We start from the raw sequence: 22,920 nt of genomic DNA, 5'->3' as shown, positions 1-22,920 counted from the left end.
GAAACTGAGCTGGGACTTTCTCCTTCGCGCTGCAGACGCAGTCAGGGTTGTCGAAGACATCTGCAGAAGCATCTTCAACCTGCACAGCAAATTAGTAAGGAAAGCGTGAAGCAAAGCAGCAGTCGGCCTTTTGCACACACTCTTACCTAAGCAGCACAGCCCCGGATGGCTTGCTTCATCTGTAATGTGCTTGACAAGCCAGGAATTACTGAGAGCAGCCAGCTCCCCAGCACCACCCAACACTTGGAGGGCCCCAAATTTCTCTGAACAGAAGAGGACAAGACTTCCTTCCCACCCAGGAGAAGTGCAGGCAGCCTGCATTTGCAAGGCCTTTTGCAGCTTTTTAAAACCATAGGCTCATGCACAGAAGCACCTGGCAAGATCGAATGCGAGGCTTGAATTTGCTCGCAAACGGTTATGCACATGCTTTTACACTAGGGTTCAGTAAAGCTTGACTTCTCCTCAGTGTGTATTTCTTTAAAGCACTAAAAAGCCATGCCTGGTCTGTTCTTCCTCCAGCGCGGCGTTTCTTTTCCACGCTTCATCCGGAAGCGCTTCCGATCGGCATTGCGTCTTGCCCAGCTTCTTTACTTCCTTGCTTTCACTGCCACGCTTTCAAAATAGAAAAGATGCATCACACACAGAGCACAGGAACAGGATCCACACGCAGAATGTGCAGCCAGCCTTCTCCACAAAGGAGAAAACATGTATCTCCCAAGTCCAGTCTCCTCTCACAGCTCTCACCCACAGCTGTCCCTCCTGTCCACAGCACACAGCCTACCCATCAAAGGAATCGTGCTGATGAACGCAAGTGCCCGCATGTTGTCTACCGAGCAGATGCAAAACACAGTAGCACCAGGGGAATGAGGAAACGTATAGACTTTTCCCCTGAGGGTGTCCTGCCCAAAAACCTGGGGGATTCCCCGCAGCCCACCTGACCTTTTCATAAATTACCTGCCCACGAGAAATTCAAAGACTAAAACCAGTCGTTCCCAGAAGCTGTTCATATACCTGCCGACGTCGGTGTTCCTTTGCAGTCCGTGTTGTCCGAAAGCCGGTTACCGAGTCCTCCAGGCCATTATGAGACTACAGCAGCATTAAAAGAAGAAAAAAGAAGTCACACTAGGACTTCCCTGGCTGAAGGTCATACCTCACGGCAGCGCCAACCAAGCATACAAAATATGGCCTATGGAGGTGTCATTCCCTTATTAGTTGCAGCCTTTCATCTTTGGAGGTCTTCTCGTTGCATTACAGACCTACACCTTCTGGCCAAGGAATCCATGGCCACTAACATGGGAAGGTGCCCAGAGTACAGGCCACGGAAGAATTCCTGTCCCAGTCTGATGATGCCAGTCAGGCCTCCAGGACTACGTGCTCACCACCACCAGAGCCCAAGGAGTGTCCGCAACCGAAGGCACCAAACCCCTCTACCGCAGGACTGTCTGAAGTGCTGCCTGAGGTCTCAAGCTCACGACTGGTCTAAAGCAGAAAATACTTAAGCCAGTGCATTGCTGTCAAGTCCTTAACAAAGATGGCATTAAGAAGGACTTGCTATAGTCTCACGGAACAACTCTCAAAGCCAGAAAGCTGGGGGAATGGGCCAGCAGGACTTTCAGAGCAGCCTGTAGTCAGTAGAACAGAGAAACTGATCTCTCCTAGGCTCTCCAGGAAAACCTCATCTTAAAATTTCCCACACAGATACAGAACTAGGCTCTGTAGCTCACGAAAAGGGAAGGCTGTGAGTAGCTTACTAAGGCACAGGCTTGCAGTTTTTTCCAAAGGGCTTCGATGGTCTTTGCTTGTTGCTGGACTGTGGTTTCCAGCCTGGCCTTTTCACCTTGGAGCCTGGAAAAGAAGGACAGGCCTTATCACAGGAGGCCACAAGAGCACAAATCCCCAAAGAAGAATGTGAAAGAACCTCATCTAAAACAAAAGCGTCTTTGAAAATCGTGTATTATTATCTTGCTGGGATGCAAGAAGACAGTCCTGTTGTTTTCGCACAATCGCAGAAAGCGAAGCCTTGCTCCACTCTGTTACTTCCTTACCATCGTATGTGGTCTTCCAGCTCTGGGATAGCTGCAGTTCCAGAAGAAGTGGTCAGAAGGTCCTGCAGGTTCCTGGAAGTTAGTTCCCTCTCGTTCCTCCTGATGGCATCCTTCAGGTACTCGGCATAACGCTCAGTCCGGGTATGCCGTTCTTTTAATTCCTGCAGCTGTCAAACCACAAGAAGAATCGCCGGTAGTCAACTTAGGTTTGATAAAAAGGAGTGGACTGCTCTGACTCTCATGTCGACTCTCAAAACCCACGTTACTTCATCTTTTACACTGGCCCCTCTCCTACGTCTAAAATGATTTCCTAAAGCGTTTCCTAAACGCTGCCACAACGCTCCTCCTCCTCTCTCAAGGACTCCAAACACTCTTTGTAGCCGCTTGTTGGCTACTCCAACACGGTTAGCAGCTCCTCCTGCTCCTAAAGTGACTTTGCAGCTCCATAACAATGATGACGTGATGAGGAACTGCAAAAAAGCGTGAGCACAACACTCCAGCATGCCTACTCTTTCTCTGTCAGCACACACTCCGCTTTGCCGAGCCAAAGAGAAGCAGCAAATACACGTGATCCGTGAACCTTGAGAAGCAGCTGTTTGAAAGGAATACCCCCCCCCTTCTCCAATCAAGGACAAAGTGACTTCACGGTTAGTGGCCTTACTAATTGTAGGCGCCAGGCTTATAAAACAAGGCGAGTCAATTACATGTCACTCGGTCTGCTCCTGTTGCAAAGGTGTCTAGCGTACTAAGACCACCTCAGTGCAGCCCTCCGCTCTTACTTCAAGTGGTGCAAACAGGCAGGCACCCAAGGCAGCAGTGCTGTTCCCTCCCATCCCGCTCATCACAGCGAACCGCACACTGAACCACCCTGGGTTACACAAAACCCCCAAGAAAGGATCAGGTCCCCGCTCTGGTTTGCTACAAAAAAGGCCTGGGCCCCTGCCAAGAGACAAGAGACAGGCTTTCTCCATACCTTAGCTTTGGAACGGTACAGTTTCTTCTGCAACTGCAGTTTCTGTTCCTGCAGGTACACGCTGTAGCACTTCACAGCTTCAGGTGAAGCTTCTGTGAGGGAGCTCCTTTTGAGAGGGTTGGCGAGCTCCTGCCACGGCTGCTTGACCCATGTCTAAAGAAATGGTGTTCCATGAGCATGGAGAAATCAGTGAGAAGATGACAACACGAGAGATGCTTTTACTCATGGGATGATATCATTAGCTCGGCCTTCAGGGTGGCCAGCAGGTCGAGGGAGGTGATTCTGCCCGTCTACTCTGCTCTCATGAGACCCCACCTGGAGTAATGCATCCAGCTCTGGGGTCCCCAGCACAAGGAGGACATGGACCTGCTCAAGCAGGTCCAGAGGAGGGCCACAACAATGATCAGAGGGCTGGAACACCTCTCCCGTGAAGAAAGGCTGAGAGAGTTGGGGTTGTTCAGCCTGGGGAAAAGCGAGCTCTGGGGAGACCTTACTGCGGCCTTTCAAAATAGAAAGAGAGAGAGAGACTTTTTACTAAGGCCTGAAGTGACAGGACAAGGGGCAACTGTTTTAAACTGAAAGAGGGTAGATTTAGAGTGGGCATAAGGAAGACATTTTTTGCAATGAGGGTGGTGGGACACTGGACCAGGTTGCCCAGAGAAATTGTGGCTGCCCCATCTCTGGAAGTGTTCAGGCTGGATGGGGCTTTGAGCAAGCTGATCTAGTGGAAGGTGTCCCTGCCCATGGCAGGGGGGGTTGCACTAGATGATCTTTAAAGGACTCTTCCAACTCAAACCATTCTATGCTTCTGTGACTCAGTGAATTCAAACATAAGAGATTTTGGCCGCCACCAGCAGGCAACTGTCTCAGCTGAGCATATCTACAGGATCGCCAGCTCTTCGTGAGGCTTTCTCTTTCCTAATACACAGAAAAGGCTAAATATTCTTCTCCTTGGAATAGAGGATGAGAGTCTGCGCACGTGCTTTCGTCCAACCCACTGTTTTCCCTCTTTATGCAGCCCTTCGGCTTCACAAAGGGAACAAAATGAGGTGCGAAATACACCTCAGGTCCGGATTCAGTCACCTCCTCTCAGCAGCGTTCCAAAATGAACACAGTAGCAAGAACAGATCTCTGTACACTGACTGGTTCTATTTATGGATATCTGCATCAGCCTCTACTAGAGTCACCTGTCTGTCGCCTTGAAGGTCGGTTTGACATGAAGCATCCTTCTTTAGCTGAAGCTCTTCTCTCTCCGGTGCAGAAACCTGAGCAAGTGAGAACACGGACAGACAGACCGTGGGGAAAGGAATCCCCAGCAAGACTGCAGCATCGCACTGCATTGCAGCACCGGGGATACGGGAGCGTGACTTCGGCATTACCTCTGGAAAACAAAGTAACTTGCTCTCAGAAGAGTCAAAACCTCCCTCTTACCTGTGCTCCTGCTGCTGGGAAGACACCTACAAAGGAGGCAAGAAGCGAGACGCTGCTGTGAGTGCTTATTTCACTCTGCTTCTCCCCATCTGCTTCACCGCAGAGAAGCTTACAAAGGTAACCATTTAGTGCGTCAGGAAATTACCGTTGCCGCTCTCCTCTGCAACACGCTGCACCCATGCTTCACGTCTGCATACAGGTGGAAGCTGCACGACGGCCGACGCTTTCGCTGGAGCTTCGCAATCCGACTGCGTAATTGAAAAGACGTGCGTGAGAACTGGCACAGACTCCTCCTCAACCCGTTTCCACGCACAAAGCTCCCGCTTCAGCCAACACCCGTAACGTGGTATCAGATGATGGAAAGAACGGAAAGGGCAAACACCACCGGCGTGTTAGGCATCTCTGTTGAGCAGGGCTTTCAAAAGGGGCCGATGTACACCTGCCCAAGGCAGAGAGGACCTAGGCAGAAGCAGCTAAGCGTCTAGAGTGTAGGCCCTATGGGCAACCATTTGACACTGACTCTATGATTCTGTGAATCTACCTGTCACCATCCCTGGGGGTATTTAGCAGAGGTGTAGATGTGGCGCTGGGGTACACGGTTTAGGGCTGGGCTTGGCAGTGTTGGGTTTACGGTTGGACTTTTAAGGGTCTTTTCCAACCTAAACGACTCTATGAATCTACCTCAGAATCAAAAGGGGAGTCATCATCTAGCTGCTGTGCTCCTGCTGCTGGGAAGACACCTACAAAGGAGGCAAGAAGCGAGATGCTGCTGTGAGTGCTTATTTCACTCTGCTTTTCCCCATGTGCTTCACTGCAGAGAAGCTTACAAAGGTAACCATTTAGTGCGTCAGGAAATTACCGTTGCCGCTCTCCTCTGCAACGGGCTGCGCGCACGCTCCCTTTCCATCTGCAGCAGGAGGCAGCTCGTCGGCCGACGCTTTTGTTGGAGCTTCACAATCCGACTGCGTAATTGAAAAGACGTGCGTGAGAACTGGCACAGACTCCTCCTCAACCCGTTTCCACGCACAAAGCTCCCACTTCAGCCAACACCCGTAACGTGGTATCAGATGATGGAAAGAACGGAAAGGGCAAACACCACCGGCGTGTTAGGCATCTCTGTTGAGCAGGGCTTTCAAAAGGGGCCGATGTACACCTGCCCAAGGCAGAGAGGACCTAGGCAGAAGCAGCTAAGCGTCTAGAGTGTAGGCCCTATGGGCAACCATTTGACACTGACTCTATGATTCTGTGAATCTACCTGTCACCATCCCTGGGGGTATTTAGCAGAGGTGTAGATGTGGCGCTGGGGTACACGGTTTAGGGCTGGGCTTGGCAGTGTTGGGTTTACGGTTGGACTTTTAAGGGTCTTTTCCAACCTAAACGACTCTATGAATCTACCTCAGAATCAAAAGGGGAGTCATCATCTAGCTGCTGTGCTCCTGCTGCTGGGAAGACACCTACAAAGGAGGCAAGAAGCGAGACGCTGCTGTGAGTGCTTATTTCACTCTGCTTTTCCCCATGTGCTTCACTGCAGAGAAGCTTACAAAGGTAACCATTTAGTGCGTCAGGAAATTACCGTTGCCGCTCTCCTCTGCAACGGGCTGCACCCATGCTCCAAGTTTGTGTGCAGGTGGAATCCACACGCCGGCCGTCACATTCATTGGAGCTTCACAATCCGACTGTGTAATTGAAAAGACGTGCGTGAGAACTGGCACAGACTCCTCCTCAACCCGTTTCCACGCACAAAGCTCCTGCTTCAGCCAACACCCGTAACGTGGTATCAGATGATGGAAAGAACGGAAAGGGCAAACACCACCGGCGTGTTAGGCATCTCTGTTGAGCAGGGCTTTCAAAAGGGGCCGACTTACCCCTGCCCAAGGCAGAGAGGACCTAGGCAGAAGCAGCTAAGCGCCTAGAGTGTAGGCCCTATGGGCCACCATTTGACACTGACTCTATGATTCTATGAATCTACCTGTCACCATCCCTGGGGGTATTTAGCAGAGGTGTAGATGTGGCGTTCGGGGACACGGTTTAGGGGTGGGCTTGGCAGTGTTGGGTTTACGGTTGGACTTTTAAGGGTCTTTTCCCACCTAAACGACTCTATGATTCTATGAATCTACCTCAGAATCAAAAGGGGAGTCATCATCTAGCTGCTGTGCTCCTGCTGCTGGGAAGACACCTACAAAGGAGGCAAGAAGCGAGACGCTGCTGTGAGTGCTTATTTCACTCTGCTTTTCCCCATGTGCTTCACTGCAGAGAAGCTTACAAAGGTAACCATTTAGTGCGTCAGGAAATTACCGTTGCCGCTCTCCTCTGCAACGGGCTGCGCGCACGCTCCCTTTCCATCTGCAGCAGGAGGCAGCTCGTCGGCCGACGCTTTTCTTGGAGCTTCACAATCCGACTGCGTAATTGAAAAGACGTGCGTGAGAACTGGCACAGACTCCTCCTCAACCCGTTTCCACGCACAAAGCTCCCACTTCAGCCAACACCCGTAACGTGGTATCAGATGATGGAAAGAACGGAAAGGGCAAACACCACCGGCGTGTTAGGCATCTCTGTTGAGCAGGGCTTTCAAAAGGGGCCGATGTACACCTGCCCAAGGCAGAGAGGACCTAGGCAGAAGCAGCTAAGCGCCTAGAGTGTAGGCCCTATGGGCAACCATTTGACACTGACTCTATGATTCTATGAATGTACCTCAGAATCAAAAGAGGAGTCGTAATCTTCCTCTTCTTGTCCTCCTGCTGCTGGCAAGACACCTACAAAGGAGGTAAGATGTGAGACTCTGCTGTGAGTGCTTATTTCACTCTGCCTTTCCCCATCCCTCAAGCCCTGCATCCAATCAAGAGGTTATCATTCTTCTACAGGCCAGTGATTTGTCTTCATCACCTCCTCCACGGTGAAGGATCCTACCTGCTCCGGTCAGTGTAGGGGTGCCCAAGGGAGAGTCAGCAGTCTTCCCAGAGCAAGAGCTGTCAAGCACTGCTGGGCCTTCTGTGCCTCCTGCAGAACATTCTCCCCTCATTTCACAGCCGGTGTTTTGCTCCAGTTGCTTCTGAATACTATATACAGAAAGGAAGGAAATGCATTTGTTAAAAATACCCCCCCGCTTGCATACACTCTCTACTGGAAGAGCAACAGCCATTCATGAGCCATCCGAGCCATATTCATAGCCAGCTGGTAAAGGGTAACACCCACACCCAGCGACACCTTGCTGCACGACTACTGGAGGCTGAAATACTCACTACAGGCATGTTCGTGCTGCAGGTGCTTATTCTTGTCTATGGAGTATCTCAGCCCCACTGGTTACAGTCTCATCCGACAAACCCCCTCTCCATTTTGAGGGCCATTGAGATTAAGACAACCCTTGGCAGACTGACATCTCACTACAAGGCTTCTACCTCAGTGGGATGCTACACTAATGCTGCAGCTACTCTTCCCGTGAAGCTGGGGTAACGTCTCCTCAAACCCAGTCCTGACTTTGAAGGGCTTAAGAAATTCCCATGGTCAGCCAGAGGACCGGAGAGTTTAGAGAGCTCCTAGTTGGGATATCAAGAGGCCAACAAAGATTGTGGTTGCATGGCAAGCACTGCAGGCGCTAATACATTGTAGAGGTGTTATCTTCTAACAACCTTGGCTGAGGGTCAGGTGGGGCTCTGGAGAGAGACCACTTTCAGGTTTGCTGCATAAGCAGAACTAAAACCAAAAAAAACCCCCCAAACAAGAAAAGAAAATACTAGAAACGTGCTCCAGACCAAGGCTGCTATGCAAAGTGGTGCATTAGCACAACAGGGATGCTGTGCCAGAAGCCGGGAGGGAAGGAACGAGCATCTTGTTTTGCTAGAGCAATCCTCAGACGTGCTTTACTCCTAAAGGGGTTTTTACTCCACAGTTTACCCAGGCACCCTTCTCTCCTGCTTCCCATCGATCCAGGCTGACAGAAGGGGCAGGGGGAGAAGAAATGAAGTCAAGACCCAGTGACAAGAGGTCACGGGCAGCTGTTTTTGGCTAGAGAAGGCATGCTCGTAGGAAGAATGCCGTTCATTCACCCATCACTAGGCTACCGTCACTAGGAAAGTGGGCTCTTTCCTTCAGCCTAGCTGTTAAGCACACATAGCCACCTTAGTGAAGGAACGGCCAGTGGTGCAAAGCTACCCACGAGAGAAGGAAAACCGCTGAAGAGTTTACCTCAGGGGATATCAGTTAGATCCCCTCTGAAACAAAAGGCAAGTAGTTGCTAGTCAGTTGAGTGGAGTGGAGCTTGGCAGCACACAGGTGAATTCTCAGAGGGAACTGTGGGGGGAAGTTTTCCTCAACTTCCAAATCCAGTCTTGACACGGAAAGAGATGCATCAGAAGACATCACGGAGCCCAGCTTCAACAAAGGTCTCAATGCCTCACTAAACCCCAGCGATGTTACCAAAAAGGGCCGTACATCAGCACGCACATTCTGAGAACGCGGCCGCTCTAACGAGGATGTAAAACACTTACACAGCATGCTGAGACAGTCTGGCATAATGTAGAACTGTGCAGCCACACAGGTCTTCCTGAGAAAGATCAGCACCATACTGCAGGAGAATTTGTATTATATTCATATCCCCAGCAAGAGCAGCAACCATAAGGGTGGTCCTAAAGCATCCAAGAGAAGAAAGGAAATACATCAGCTTCTGCGGACATTGCATTGCCATTACTTCAGTCCCTCTTTGCTCCCCAAAGAATTCATTTCCCTTCTCCTACAGGCAGAGTGAAAGCACAGCCAAATACGTGGAAGCGTTGGAGAATTCAGGTTGGCAGGACCTCAGGAGGTCTCCAGGCCAACCACCTGCCCAGAGCAGGCTCGGGGCATGTGTGTGTGTGCGCGCGCGTGCGGCACCACAGCCAACACTTTCTTGCAGTCCTCAGGGCAGAAACTGTCCCCTGAGGTAAGAAAGCAGCCGAGTGTGGGTCTGCTTTCACAAGTCACACAGAAGGAGCTCCTTCTGGGCAGCTGCTGGTTCTTTTTCAAAGCTCATTCCTATGCCTCCCCCCGGTCCAACTTGAAGAATGCTAAAGGCGTCCCACGCGCACTTTTGACAAACCCTTCACCTTTTATGCTTATCTCGAGCATGCACGTCAGCTCCTTTTTGAAGAAGGAACTCCACCAACTCTTCAGAGCACTTGGTGATCGCAACAGTAAGCGGAGTGTATCCCAACTGAAAGGGGAAATCATCTCCCTTAGAATAACACAGAAAAGTCAAGCAAGTTTTGGGAAGAGGAACCTTACCCAAAGTCCAAGCTAACCTTATTCTGAGCTTCAATATCGGCTTTGTGCTCCAGTAACAGCTCGACTAGGGGTTTGCTAGCAGTGATGGCAGCCAGGTGAAGCGCAGTGTTGCCGCTAGCATCTCTGAGGTTAGGGTTGGCACCATGCTCCAGCAGAATAGCCACACAGTCTTTGTGCTGGTGCTCTACTGCCTGGAAATAAGACACAAAGGAGGAATAACTTCCAACATCTACATTTCTCACTGTCAGAACTCCCGCACCTTCCCAACAGTGGGAAGTATAAGCGCCTTCAAAGATTAGGCAACATACGCCCCTTCCCCGCTGACTGCAACATACCTGTTTCTACGCAGGCCTACGTAAAGAATCACGCAAGGTCCGTATCGTTCAGCGCATAATCGATAATCCCAACGCGCAACAGCATAACATATTCCACATACCTTCATCAGTGGTGATTTCTTAAAGCGGTCACGAGGGTTTAGCTGGCATTTCTCTCTTGCTAGGAATCGGACGACATCTGCCCGGCCTTTCGCACAAGCCAGATGCAGAGGCGTCCTAGAAACGAAACATATTCAGTCAACACGGACAGCTGAAGACACCGTTTCAGGCTGCGGTGCCCGCCGCGCGGGGCCACACGCCTCAACTGGCAAAAACCAAGCTGAAAGCAAGCTTCCGCGGTCCGGAGCTGGTGGCAGCAGTGGCACACCCGAAGCCTGGGGCTGGCCAGGAAAAATCCCCAGCACATCCCTGGAGTCGGGAGGCATTTCCTCAGCCGTGTCAATGAACCTGCGCCCGCACGGACGGACTCCTGTGCCCAGGCACTGGTCCCTGCCTCCAGCAGGACTGCCCAGCCACCCAGCCCAGCGAAGGAGACCGCATCTTGGCAGTCCGGAGGCTGCGGAGAGTGTGGAGTCTGCGGAAGCCCTGGGTTCCCCCCCCCACCCCCGAGCAGTCCCACGCCAGGCGTGTCCCAGAGACGGAGGGCACGGGGTTTCTAGCAGCGGCGGGACGGCCGTGCCCTGTCTTTCTGCGAGTCCATGCCCCCGCTCAAGCAAGCCGCTCCGTCGGGCAACAGGCAAGCAGCCGTCTCTGCTTGGACGAAGGGCTGCTGAGCTCCGCAGAAGACTCACTGCAGGGGCCGGGCCGGCGGGGGAGGGCAGGGGGGACGGGCAGGGGGTCGCCGCCTCCCGCCCCAGCCGGGGCAGGCCCCCGGTAAGGCCGGCGCCGCGGAGCCGGCCCGGCTCCTCAGGGCGCTTGCCACCGGGCTGGGCTCCGCCGGGGTGGCCGGCCGGAGGCTTTTGCTCCGGGCGCCGCCCGCCCCTTACTGCTTCTCCGCGTCCCGCCTGTTGATGCGGAATCTCTTCCTCCACCAGTGCCGCTGCAGCCGCGCCAGGTCACCTCCGGCGGCCGCGCCGTGCAGCCCGCCCCGGGGCTTCTCCCGGACCTCGGAGGGCTCGGCGGCGCAGGGTCCGGCATCGCCGTCGGAGGGCGGCGGCCGCCGCACCCTCCCCAGGCAGCACGAGAAGAGCCGCTGCATGCCGCCGCGGGGATGGCGCCCGGCGGGCTCTGCCGAGCCCCGGGCGGTCTCCCCGAGGCCCAACCGAGCGAAGCAGGGGCGAGAAGAGCCGAGCCCCGAGCGCCGGCCGCCGCTCGGCAGCTCCGGTCGCTCCCGCTCCGCACAGGACGCCGTCTGCGCCGGCAGGGGGCAGCCTAGCAACGGGGCGTCACACAGGGGGCGCGGCGGCCGGGGAGGAGGGGGCGGTTCCAAGGGGGGATTCCACGGGGGGCGGGCCCAAGGGGGGCGGCTCCCGGGGCGGCCCCGCCCCGCCCCGCCCCGCCCCGCCCGGCGCGGGCAATGGCGGCGGGCGGCAGGCGGCGGGTGCTGCCGGCCTGGCTGGAGGCGGCGGGGGACGAGCGGGTGGTCGCGGCGGGGACCCCCCCCGCCAAGGGCGGGCAGCGGCGGCGGCGGCAGGCGGCGGCAGGCGGCGGGTCCCAGGTAGCGCCGCTGGGGCGGGCGAGGCCGGGCCCGGTTCGCCCTGAGCGTCTTCCCCGTGCGGTTGGCAGGGCGGCGGTGTACTGCATGACCGAGGCGGAGCTGGTGGATGTGGCCCTGGCGGTCCTGGCGGAGGTGAGCGCGGACCCCCCGGGGCGGGGGCGGGGGCGGGGGCGGGGGACACACACACGCACACGGTCCTGGCAGCGGGGAGGGCTCGGGGGAGCGGGCAGGGAGCGCTGCCGGCGGCGGCGGCGGCTCCCTGGGGCCTGGCCGGGGGTGTCCCGCGGTGGGGGGGGCGGGCGGGCTGCTCCTTCTGCCCCTCGGGGTGCAATTCGCGCCCAGCCGGCTCTGGTTGTTTTTCCCTTTGGCTAGAACCTGCAGCGCGAGGAAGGTGAGGAGAAGGCCCGGTCCGGGAGCCGGGAGGAGCAGGAGCTCCAGCCGACGCCAAAGGAGGCTCCGGGAAGCACGGCCAGCAGCGGGGGAGGCAGCGGCCGCAGCCCGGCTCTCCCGTCCCCTGCCGGTGGCGCCGCGGGGAGGCCAGGCTGGGAGGACTCTGAGGACGATGCTCTGAAATACGTCAGGGAGATCTTTTTCAGCTGACGTTGCCTGCTCCGCCGCTGCCCAGGAGCCAAGGGGACACCCAGGACGGTGGGAGGAGGACCTGGAGCGGGCTGTGGAGCTGCTGTGTTGGTAGCCTGCGGAGCTGGTAGGAGGCCCGCGAAAGCCATGGGGGAGAGGAAGGGGGCACTGGCTTCTCCCGGTGTGTGCTGGCTTCAGCGGGCTTTGGCTCCGGGTTAGGTTGTGTTCAGTTTTGCTCGGCATCTCGGAGCACGGAGAGATGAAAGAGGAGGTGTGGGTTCCCGTGAGCGTCCCTTTGGTGGGTCGGTGTCGGGGCTCGAGGGGAGCAGGGAGTTGCTGGCCCTGGCAGGCTTTTGCTGGCTCTGCGGAGCCGAATAGTCGCGGTCCAGCCTTGGGGCTCCCTTGTCCTTGCGGTCCCTCCGTGACAGCTGCCGTGGGGCCTGGCAGGCTGTCCCCGTTGGGCCTGACGCTGGATTTGCCCGCAGGCTCGGGCAGGCCTCCCGTAGCTGGGGAGGACACGGGTGGGAGCAGACTGGCAGGGGCAGGGACCGTTCTGAGGGGGCTGACCCCATGGCAGGGTGCGCGGGGGTCTAGGGAGGGATAAGGATGGCTCAGTGGCAAGAGCCAGTCTGAAGCGGGGATGAACAAACCACACGAAGCCAGGGCAGGTGCGAGAGCCTTTCATGAAACGCAGAATCAGTCACAGCAGCGTCACCAGCCACACCCCCACCACGAGGGCAGCAGGGGAGAAAACGGCCCCTGGTGTCCCGAAGGGGATGGGGGGAAAGCAGGCGCTGCTTTGTGCGAGGTTAAGGGGATGGGGGGGGGAAGCAGGCGCTGCTTTGTGCGAGGTTACAGACGTGGCACGGAGCGGTGCTGTGCACCGCCGCTAAGGCGGAGAGACCCCATCCAGTGCGCTGGCTGCGATGGCCCAGCTGGGGCACTGCACCCCAGCCTTCGGCAGCCCTTGCGCTGCTCCCCGAGCACACGCTTGCACGGGGCGTGCGTTGGTGTGGGCTAGCTTTGCGGTGACCTGCCCTCGCGCAGAACCCGTTCTCCTGGAGTCTCAAAGGCTGCTGGACTGCTGGGCTCAGCCCCGTAATGTCAGTGGGGACAAACCTGGGGCTCTGCACCAAAATCCTCTGCTTCCTTGTGGAAACCCTCCTCCTCCTCAGAGCTGTGTTCAGTGCTCAGCAAGTTGTTGGGCTGCCCCTGCAGGGGCTCTGCTGCTGCTTGGGGTTGGATGTGGGCCACTTCACCCGAATGAACTAAAGCAGAGTCACTCCAGGTGTTATTCCAGCAGGTGAAGTACAGGTGCTCCTGCTGAAGAGTATTTCCAGTGCCCCTCTGGGGCTGCCACTGCTGTGGTGGCAGTGTGAAGCCACAGCTCCTCAAGTTGCTTCGAAGGCGTCCCTGGTTAGTTCGGGAGGTGGAGAAGGAGCAGAGTCTCTTTGGGCAACGCCAAGAAAGGAAGCCTGCTTGCTTCTCTGCCTGCTTATACTTAGGCTAGATATGGCCAGAGGGTTGTGTCCGCTGTGTGCTGGTTCTGATCCGTCCCCTTCGCTCTCCTCTGGGTCAGGGCCAGAAATGCTGTCGCTTATGATGCTGTGCCCCAGGCCGAGGGGCGTGTTGCACGCTGCTGTTCCCAGAAAGCTTCCACGCCGTGCTGCGGGTGTTGGTGTCTGCTGCCTGCTTGCTGCAGGAGCACTGCACGCAGCCGTTTGCCAGAGGCTGGAGATGGGCCTTTGGACTAAGGATCAAATTCCTACCAGTGACTAAAGCTGTAGCGGGATTACTGTTTTAAAGCATGTTATCAATAGCGCTTGCATCTTCTTCGCCCTCAAATGCCGACGGGCAGGGCCCCGTCAGGAAAAGGGCTTTGACCCGGGTGTGTGTTGCTTGGCCCAGCTGAGGTACATAGTGGCAGTGAGAATCTGGAGCAGTAGCAGAGCCTGAGTCCCAAGCAATGCCAGGAAGCCCCCAGTGAAATCAGAGAGGTGAATCCACTGCGAGGTTTGGAAAAGAAACGTACCCAGGCCTCCAGAGAGGATTATCATCTTGATGATGAGTATGATGAGGATCGCCTTCCAGCCCTCCCTCTCCTCTCTGCACTGCACGTGTGCAACAAAAACGGGGTAGAAGATGCTGAAGACCAGGCAGGCGTACACACAAACCCTGGCTAGCACCATTCCTGGTAGGCTGATGCCCATCACCTGCAGATGCTTGTACTCCAGGCACTGCAGCTCCCCAGCTGTCGCGTTCCACAGGCAGAAGTTGTAAAAGCCAATGCGTTTGTCAGGGCGGTCGACCAGGTTCCCGGCTTCCCACAGCAGCGCGTAGAGCATCAGGGCCAAGTTTCCAGCAGCCTCAAGGAAGGTCAGTGCACACAGCAGGTGCCCGGTGCACCGCTGCTGCAGCAGCAGACCCATCCTGGCGCCTGCGTGCTCTCTTGATACCGTGGTACAGCCTGCTGTGGGGACGCCTGCTGCCAAACACGAAGGGGGGGAACCCACTGGTGGTTGCGTCTCATGGCACCCTTCCCAAGGTGTGCTCTGAGCCTGTGGCCCTGAGGTCTCGGGACTCCCCTTGCAAGTAGAGCAGGAGCGTCTCTGACTGTGCTGTGCCTGTGTTACTGGGTGGGGGGGTGTGCATTTTTGGTCACAGCAAAGGTGGCTTTAATGATGTCCTGTGTGTGGACCATCACTGGGAGGACAGTATGGCTCCCTTAGCCCCACACGGGCCCTTTGCACCACGGCCTCATGTTGGACTGTCCGGGTTTCGGCTGGGATAGAGTTAACTGTCTTCCTAGTAGCTGGTACCGTGCTCCGTGCTCCGTTTTGAGTTCAGTATGCGAAGAATGTTGATAACACTGATGTTTTCAGTTGTTGCTCAGTAGTGTTCAGTCTAAAGTCAAGGATTTTTCAGCTTCTCCTGCCCAGCCAGCGAGAAAGCTGGAGGGGCACAAGAAGTCGGCACAGGACACAGCCAGGGCAGCTGACCCAAACTGGCCAAGGGTGTATTCCGTACCACGGGACGTCCCATCTAGTATAGGAACTGGGAAGGGGGCGCGGGGAACTGCCGCTCGGGGACTAGCTGGGTGTTGGTTGGCGGGTGGTGAGCAATTGCACTGCGCATCATTTGTACATTCCAATCCTTTCGTTGTTGCTGTTGTCATTTTATGAGTGTTATCATTATTAGTTTCTTCTTTTCTGTTCTATTAAACCGTTCGTATCTCAACCCACGGGTTTTGCTTCTTTTCCCGATTTTCTCCCCCATCCCACTGGGTGGGGGGGAGTGAGTGAGCGGCTGCGTGGTGTTTAGTTGCTGGCTGGGGTTAAACCACGACAAATATTCACAAAAGTGGCTTGAAGGTGCCTGAGTACGATCTTCCCAGCGAAGCTACGGGTCCTTTTGTTCTGTCCGGGTACAGTGGCTACAAGCAAGTCCAGTTCCCACGAGGGAGGCTTTTTGCTTTTGACTCTGAGGGCAACTATATGTTGACGTGTTCTTCTACTGGGGGAGTCCTTTTTAAGGTAAGTCTGAGAAGTGACGGGGAGTACTCTTACACATCCATACAAGCTCTTGTTGTTACAAGGCTGCAACAGCAGCTGCTGAAGTTCTCGAGCAGCACCTACCCATCCGTGCTCTGTGCAAGTTGCTGCTCAGTTTCATACAGCGTGCGTTTTAGCAGCGTGTGGTGCTTAGCAAGTGTTTGAACCCTCTGTAAGCGTTTGACTCTCTGTATGTAGCTAGAGTACGTGTGCTCCGTGTTCTTAAAGCTTAGCTGCAGCAGTTTTCCTTAGTACCCAAGTGCCTAGGACAAAGTTTTAAATTATTCTTTTTTAATATATTGATGCATGCCAGTTCAACGCAAAATGCGCGATTGTTGCCTGATGCTCGTCTTTAATCTGCCTTGTGTGCTTGCTCGTGCTATGTTAGTCCCAGCCTGATTCCCTCCTCTTGCTGTGTACTGAAATGGAATGAAGGGTAAGGCTGAATGGTTCCAAGCACCCCAATTTCTGTGCCGCAGTAACAAGCGGTTACTGATCGCTTGCCCCTTGCCTGCCTCCTCTTGAGTCAATACGCATCAGTATAAGCCATTGCAAGGCAGATTGGATGGAATTTTTACTTTGCATCTGGGGCATTCGGAGCACCCGCACTAACATGAGCTATAGGTTAGGCTTACGTGCTCTTCATCAGCGTGTGCTTTTAGCCTGCCCTGTTCAATTACTGCAGCTCAGCTGGTAGCAGACGCTGAGCTGCTTGAGACTGCGTGCTTCTGTTGTGAGACTGGAAATTTGCTTCCTCATGCGTGCTACGTACATCTCGACATGTCTCTGATTTTTCCGCTTAATTATGTATGCTGATGGGGATACGGAGTCTGTAGCAGGCTTTGGCTTCTCCTGTGGGTGCGCTGCCCCCACTGCAGAACCTTGCCTCCTTAAAACCTTATGCTTTCCTTCTTTCAGTTGAACGGTGAGGAAAAGGTTCTGGAGAGCTGCCTTTCCCTGGGAGGACACAGAGCTCCCGTTGTCACAGTGGATTGGAGCACGGCCATGGACTGCGGGACCTGCCTCACCGCCTCTATGGATGGGAAGATTAAATTAACAACCTTACTGGCTCGGAAGTCTTAACCTGGACGGTGCCGAAGGGAAAGAGCAAAAGACTTGACAAAACCAGCGTTAACTCCACAGGAACAAACTGCATGGGAGAGAAGGCAAACCACAGTCCCTCTTCTCATTGTAGCTTTTGCCTCTTGAGAAAAGTTAAATACGTTTGCCAAACCACTGTGCAGTAGAATGCTGGTATGGGACCGGATCAGTGGCAGCACTGAAAACTAAGTCTTCACTGATCCATAGTGGCAGCTGGACCCGCTCTGTTAGGGAGTCTTGAGTAGCATGTGGCTAGAAGGCTGCTGGGATCACGTCAGGGGTTCTGCAGAAGAAGGTGAGGTTGGGGGAGGCATGCATGAGGCAGCACAGTGCACGGTGGTAAGATGACTCAAACTGGAAAGGCCAGTGCAAAAGCAGAGTATTCTTTCAGTATAGCATTTGTTGTTGTGCTTTTATTTTTTTTGTTTGTGTGTGTGTTTGTTCGTTTGTTTTTTTCCCCCATAAAAAGAAAATACTCCCTTGCACTTGATTCCTGTGCTCTGTTCAGTTGTTGCTGCAAAACATGGGGAGGGTGGCTGGGGCAGGGATGTGCTAGGAAAGTCTCCTGCACGGCGAAAAGACCCTTGGGCTTTCACCAGGTGCTTCCAGCACTGACACCCACACACGGGGGGGAAGCGGTGCAAGACATCCAGGAACAAAAATAATTGCGTGCGTTTGGATGTATGGTGTTGCCTTGGGATAGATGCCTGCTACCAACTAGAGGAGAGATCCCTAGTCAGACTTTTTGAAAGGCTTGTGTCGGAGTTCAGAAGCTCCGTAAATGCCTGGCAGCTACCTGATGGTGGATAGGAGGAGGGGGGGCCAGAACCAGTCTGGTCATGTACAGTGCTCTCTGTCACTGGAGCTGTCTGTCCCCCTGCACCCCCCCAACATCAGGGGAGGTGCTGTGCTCGGGTGTTGCATAGTCTTTGAGTGGACGGCTAAGCAGCCAGCTCTCATCTGCTTGCCCATTGCCGTCGAGCTCACCGCTGCTTACGTTCTTGGCCTTTCTTGGGAGTCTGCGGTACTGTTGTTCCTCGGCAGAGCTCTCACTCTCGATTATGTGGAGAACGGGTCCAATTTGCCGTCTGAAGATACCTTTGGTATTTTCCGAGAGCCGTTTTGGCTTTAGAGCCCGGACATGTGTTAGCATGTTGACGGCCGATTGGCCGGAGAGGAGGTGGAACGTTATTTCAGTTTGTCTTTGCCCAGCGTGCTTTGGCGTATTTATGAAGAGTGGTTTGTCAAGGCTGTAATGCCTAGCTAGCCGTCTCCTTGTGTTTGAAGAGGTGGGGACTGGGCCAGGTGGACCTCCCTAGCTGGCAGCTCCCACTGCTGCCCAGCCAGACTGGGAGTGTGATGGTTCTTTCCTAGTTCCAGCTCTCAAACTGGGGGCTGGAAGTCAACTAAGTCGACGTCGGCTAACTCGACGGCCGTTCTTCGCTGGTGGCATCACACCTCACGCCATGGCTGGGCGTCTGAGAAGGTCGTTGCCGTCTTTGTGCCCGGAGATGCTGGGTACAGTCTGCCGTCGTCTTTTGTACGCGGTCAGACTCTGGCAAAAAGCTCACTGAAGCAGGCGGGAGGTCTGGCCGAAGCAAACGGGGCCCGCAGCGCGACATCCCCAGAGCGCCGAAAGCACGAGCGTCGTCGCGGCGGGAAGGGGCCTCGTCTCGTCTCCCCCCCCCCCGCCCTGCTCAAAGCAGGGTCAGCCAGGGCCACGTCCAGGCGGGAGCGTCTCCAAGCACAGAGACCCTACAACCTCTCTGTGGCACAAAAAAGCCACCGGTGGGCTGAGCTGGAGCCTCCGGCCTCACCCCGGGGGCCTCCGGCGCGGGAGGCCCCCCGAGGCGGAGGCGGAGGCCTGCAGGCCCTGCCCGAGCTCCGTCATGGCGTCCCCGTCTCCAGCTCGGTCTCTCCCGGCCACGGACCCCAGCCCGCCGGCCGCCTCCCCGTGGCCCTGCTTGGCCACCACCGGGCTGTCTCCGACCCCGCTGGCCGCCACCGGGCCTGAGCCCCGGCCCGGCCTGGCCCGGCTTCTCGGTTCGCCCTCGGCGCCGCCGCCTCCCCAGGCGCTCGTTCGTCCCTGCGGGCTCTCGGCTGCCTTCCCCGGGGACGGCCCCGCTCCCCTCGCTCGTGCGGGCCGAGGCTGGGTCTGCCCCGCTGGCTGCGGGGACCCCCTTCGGCTCCCCGTCCCTGAGGGAGCAGCGTGCCCGCGCTGCTCCCTGACAGCGGTCCCTGGCCGCCCTCGCAGGAGGAAAGGTTTTTCCTCGGGTCGAGGTGGGTTTCTCCCTGCTGCGGCTCGTGCCCGCTGCTTCCCGCCTTTCCCCTCGGCAGGCTGCAAATCCGCCAGGTCCCGGTGGGATCTGCAAAGCGTCCGTGGCTACCGGGAGCTCGCCCACCCCCTTCTGCCCAGACCGGCGGGAGGGTTGCTCTAGAAAGGAGTCTGGCGACCGATGATGAGCAGTCGCTCAGCGCTGGTCCCTGGTCTGAGCACCGCCACGGTTCAAGCCTCCGCAGAGGGAAAGGACACGGACGCGTGCTCCCCGTCGGAGATGTCTGCAGGACTGGGGGTCGTTCCGAGCGAGGGCAGGGAGAGGTGTGCTGACTGCCTGCGTGGGAAGGGAGCCTGAGCGAGCCTTCAGGAACAGGACTCTCCTCGTCCGGACGCGCTAGGTCCGAAGAGCTCCGGCTGTGCAGCAAAACTAAGACCCGTACGAGGTGGCAGAGTTTATTAAATACCAAACTGCGACAGAACACTTGTAATTAGGGGTGGGCGGGGAGGGGGTGGGGTGGGTGCACAGGGTGGAAGGCAAAGGTTTCCAGGCTTCACGCATCTCCCCTGGGAGCACTCTTTTCTGGCACTGGCACTTCCTCCGCTCTTTGTGCATCTTCTCATCGTTAACCGCGTTGGAGGTTCAGCTGTGACTGGAAATCCGTAAGGTGGGGGGCCATCGAGACTGCATTCGTCACCTGCAGACAGAGTATTGAAATGTATTAAAATCTCAGTGTGTGGTGACCAGCTCCGCTGTTCTTGCTCAGGGCCCCCGGCACTGCATGCTGGTCAGTGAGGCCATTGCTGGGACTCCTGGCTCGTGGTTTTTACCCATCACGACAACTACATCTGTGTTCATCAACATCATCATCATCTACTGCCACAACAGGAGCAGGAGCATCAAGAGCAGTCAATCACTTGCAAAATACAGCCAAGAGATAATTAGCAGCGCGGAAAAAAAGTATAGGAAAAGAATCACACGGGTTCTAGCAGAAAAGAATAATCGCCTCAAATCCACCAACCAAACCAGAGCTCAGCTTTCTTCTTAGTTTACCAATTTAGTTAGTCAATTCGGAACAACTTACTTCATCTCTCGCCAGAAACTGAGCTGGGACTTTCTCCTTCGCGCTGCAGACGCAGTCAGGGTTGTCGAAGACATCTGCAGAAGCATCTTCAACCTGCACAGCAAATTAGTAAGGAAAGCGTGAAGCAAAGCAGCAGTCGGCCTTTTGCACACACTCTTACCTAAGCAGCACAGCCCCGGATGGCTTGCTTCATCTGTAATGTGCTTGACAAGCCAGGAATTACTGAGAGCAGCCAGCTCCCCAGCACCACCCAACACTTGGAGGGCCCCAAATTTCTCTGAACAGAAGAGGACAAGACTTCCTTCCCACCCAGGAGAAGTGCAGGCAGCCTGCATTTGCAAGGCCTTTTGCAGCTTTTTAAAACCATAGGCTCATGCACAGAAGCACCTGGCAAGATCGAATGCGAGGCTTGAATTTGCTCGCAAACGGTTATGCACATGCTTTTACACTAGGGTTCAGTAAAGCTTGACTTCTCCTCAGTGTGTATTTCTTTAAAGCACTAAAAAGCCATGCCTGGTCTGTTCTTCCTCCAGCGCGGCGTTTCTTTTCCACGCTTCATCCGGAAGCGCTTCCGATCGGCATTGCGTCTTGCCCAGCTTCTTTACTTCCTTGCTTTCACTGCCACGCTTTCAAAATAGAAAAGATGCATCACACACAGAGCACAGGAACAGGATCCACACGCAGAATGTGCAGCCAGCCTTCTCCACAAAGGAGAAAACATGTATCTCCCAAGTCCAGTCTCCTCTCACAGCTCTCACCCACAGCTGTCCCTCCTGTCCACAGCACACAGCCTACCCATCAAAGGAATCGTGCTGATGAACGCAAGTGCCCGCATGTTGTCTACCGAGCAGATGCAAAACACAGTAGCACCAGGGGAATGAGGAAACGTATAGACTTTTCCCCTGAGGGTGTCCTGCCCAAAAACCTGGGGGATTCCCCGCAGCCCACCTGACCTTTTCATAAATTACCTGCCCACGAGAAATTCAAAGACTAAAACCAGTCGTTCCCAGAAGCTGTTCATATACCTGCCGACGTCGGTGTTCCTTTGCAGTCCGTGTTGTCCGAAAGCCGGTTACCGAGTCCTCCAGGCCATTATGAGACTACAGCAGCATTAAAAGAAGAAAAAAGAAGTCACACTAGGACTTCCCTGGCTGAAGGTCATACCTCACGGCAGCGCCAACCAAGCATACAAAATATGGCCTATGGAGGTGTCATTCCCTTATTAGTTGCAGCCTTTCATCTTTGGAGGTCTTCTCGTTGCATTACAGACCTACACCTTCTGGCCAAGGAATCCATGGCCACTAACATGGGAAGGTGCCCAGAGTACAGGCCACGGAAGAATTCCTGTCCCAGTCTGATGATGCCAGTCAGGCCTCCAGGACTACGTGCTCACCACCACCAGAGCCCAAGGAGTGTCCGCAACCGAAGGCACCAAACCCCTCTACCGCAGGACTGTCTGAAGTGCTGCCTGAGGTCTCAAGCTCACGACTGGTCTAAAGCAGAAAATACTTAAGCCAGTGCATTGCTGTCAAGTCCTTAACAACGATGGCATTAAGAAGGACTTGCTATAGTCTCACGGAACAACTCTCAAAGCCAGAAAGCTGGGGGAATGGGCCAGCAGGACTTTCAGAGCAGCCTGTAGTCAGTAGAACAGAGAAACTGATCTCTCCTAGGCTCTCCAGGAAAACCTCATCTTAAAATTTCCCACACAGATACAGAACTAGGCTCTGTAGCTCACGAAAAGGGAAGGCTGTGAGTAGCTTACTAAGGCACAGGCTTGCAGTTTTTTCCAAAGGGCTTCGATGGTCTTTGCTTGTTGCTGGACTGTGGTTTCCAGCCTGGCCTTTTCACCTTGGAGCCTGGAAAAGAAGGACAGGCCTTATCACAGGAGGCCACAAGAGCACAAATCCCCAAAGAAGAATGTGAAAGAACCTCATCTAAAACAAAAGCGTCTTTGAAAATCGTGTATTATTATCTTGCTGGGATGCAAGAAGACAGTCCTGTTGTTTTCGCACAATCGCAGAAAGCGAAGCCTTGCTCCACTCTGTTACTTCCTTACCGTCGTATGTGGTCTTCCAGCTCTGGGATAGCTGCAGTTCCAGAAGATGTGGTCAGAAGGTCCTGCAGGTTCCTGGAAGTTAGTTCCCTCTCGTTCCTCCTGATGGCATCCTTCAGGTACTCGGCATAACACTCAGTCCAGATATGCTGTTCTTTTAATTCCTGCAGCTGTCAAACCACAAGAAGAATCGCCGGTAGTCAACTTAGGTTTGATAAAAAGGAGTGGACTGCTCTGACTCTCATGTCGACTCTCAAAACCCATGTTACTTCATCTTTTACACTGGCCCCTCTCCTACGTCTAAAATGATTTCCTAAAGCGTTTCCTAAACGCTGCCACAACGCTCCTCCTCCTCTCTCAAGGACTCCAAACACTCTTTGTAGCCGCTTGTTGGCTACTCCAACACGGTTAGCAGCTCCTCCTGCTCCTAAAGTGACTTTGCAGCTCCATAACAATGATGACGTGATGAGGAACTGCAAAAAAGCGTGAGCACAACACTCCAGCATGCCTACTCTTTCTCTGTCAGCACACACTCCGCTTTGCCGAGCCAAAGAGAAGCAGCAAATACACGTGATC

At 54.9% G+C, this 22,920-nt stretch overlaps 3 protein-coding genes and 3 long non-coding RNA genes across 6 annotated transcripts; 2 read left to right on the top strand and 4 right to left on the bottom strand.

Annotated features, from left to right (window-relative positions):
• Positions 1 to 505: 505 nt before the first annotated feature.
• On the bottom strand, positions 506 to 1,978 carry LOC128135603 (uncharacterized). Its single transcript, XR_008233154.1, has 3 exons — positions 1,752 to 1,978; positions 1,012 to 1,086; positions 506 to 612 (listed from the first exon to the last, which is right to left on the bottom strand). It is a non-coding gene; the product is annotated as an uncharacterized LOC128135603 (long non-coding RNA).
• A 6,668-nt stretch (positions 1,979 to 8,646) lies between these two features.
• Positions 8,647 to 11,361, bottom strand: LOC128135732 (ankyrin repeat domain-containing protein 7-like). The gene is made up of 6 exons (XM_052774802.1): positions 11,027 to 11,361; positions 10,142 to 10,256; positions 9,723 to 9,896; positions 9,528 to 9,634; positions 8,934 to 9,071; positions 8,647 to 8,773 (listed from the first exon to the last, which is right to left on the bottom strand). The coding sequence occupies exons 1-6, from the start codon at positions 11,236 to 11,238 to the stop codon at positions 8,647 to 8,649; spliced, it is 873 nt and encodes a 290-aa protein (XP_052630762.1). The 5' UTR covers positions 11,239 to 11,361.
• A 195-nt stretch (positions 11,362 to 11,556) lies between these two features.
• On the top strand, positions 11,557 to 13,078 carry LOC128135678 (cell cycle regulator of non-homologous end joining-like). Its single transcript, XM_052774746.1, has 3 exons — positions 11,557 to 11,690; positions 11,766 to 11,829; positions 12,070 to 13,078. Exons 1-3 carry the CDS (start codon positions 11,557 to 11,559, stop codon positions 12,295 to 12,297), a joined length of 426 nt encoding a protein of 141 aa, XP_052630706.1. The 3' UTR covers positions 12,298 to 13,078.
• A 713-nt stretch (positions 13,079 to 13,791) lies between these two features.
• LOC128135731 (transmembrane protein 140-like) lies at positions 13,792 to 14,951 on the bottom strand (the record flags this gene model as incomplete). Its single annotated transcript, XM_052774801.1, has 1 exon — positions 13,792 to 14,951. A coding segment is annotated over one exon (810 nt), but the record flags the coding sequence as incomplete, so codon positions are not given.
• A 678-nt stretch (positions 14,952 to 15,629) lies between these two features.
• Positions 15,630 to 17,064, top strand: LOC128135539 (uncharacterized). The gene is made up of 2 exons (XR_008233108.1): positions 15,630 to 15,809; positions 16,746 to 17,064. It is a non-coding gene; the product is annotated as an uncharacterized LOC128135539 (long non-coding RNA).
• Positions 17,065 to 20,807: 3,743 nt separating this feature from the next.
• On the bottom strand, positions 20,808 to 22,378 carry LOC128135614 (uncharacterized). The gene is made up of 4 exons (XR_008233168.1): positions 22,348 to 22,378; positions 22,054 to 22,147; positions 21,314 to 21,388; positions 20,808 to 20,914 (listed from the first exon to the last, which is right to left on the bottom strand). It is a non-coding gene; the product is annotated as an uncharacterized LOC128135614 (long non-coding RNA).
• Positions 22,379 to 22,920: the final 542 nt, after the last annotated feature.

The sequence above is a fragment of the Harpia harpyja genome, chromosome 23, assembly GCF_026419915.1.
Source record: "Harpia harpyja isolate bHarHar1 chromosome 23, bHarHar1 primary haplotype, whole genome shotgun sequence".
Classification (NCBI taxonomy): Eukaryota; Metazoa; Chordata; class Aves; order Accipitriformes; family Accipitridae; genus Harpia; species Harpia harpyja.
The sequence above is the reverse complement of the archived record's forward strand: the minus strand, read 5'-3'. Positions and strand labels throughout refer to the sequence as shown.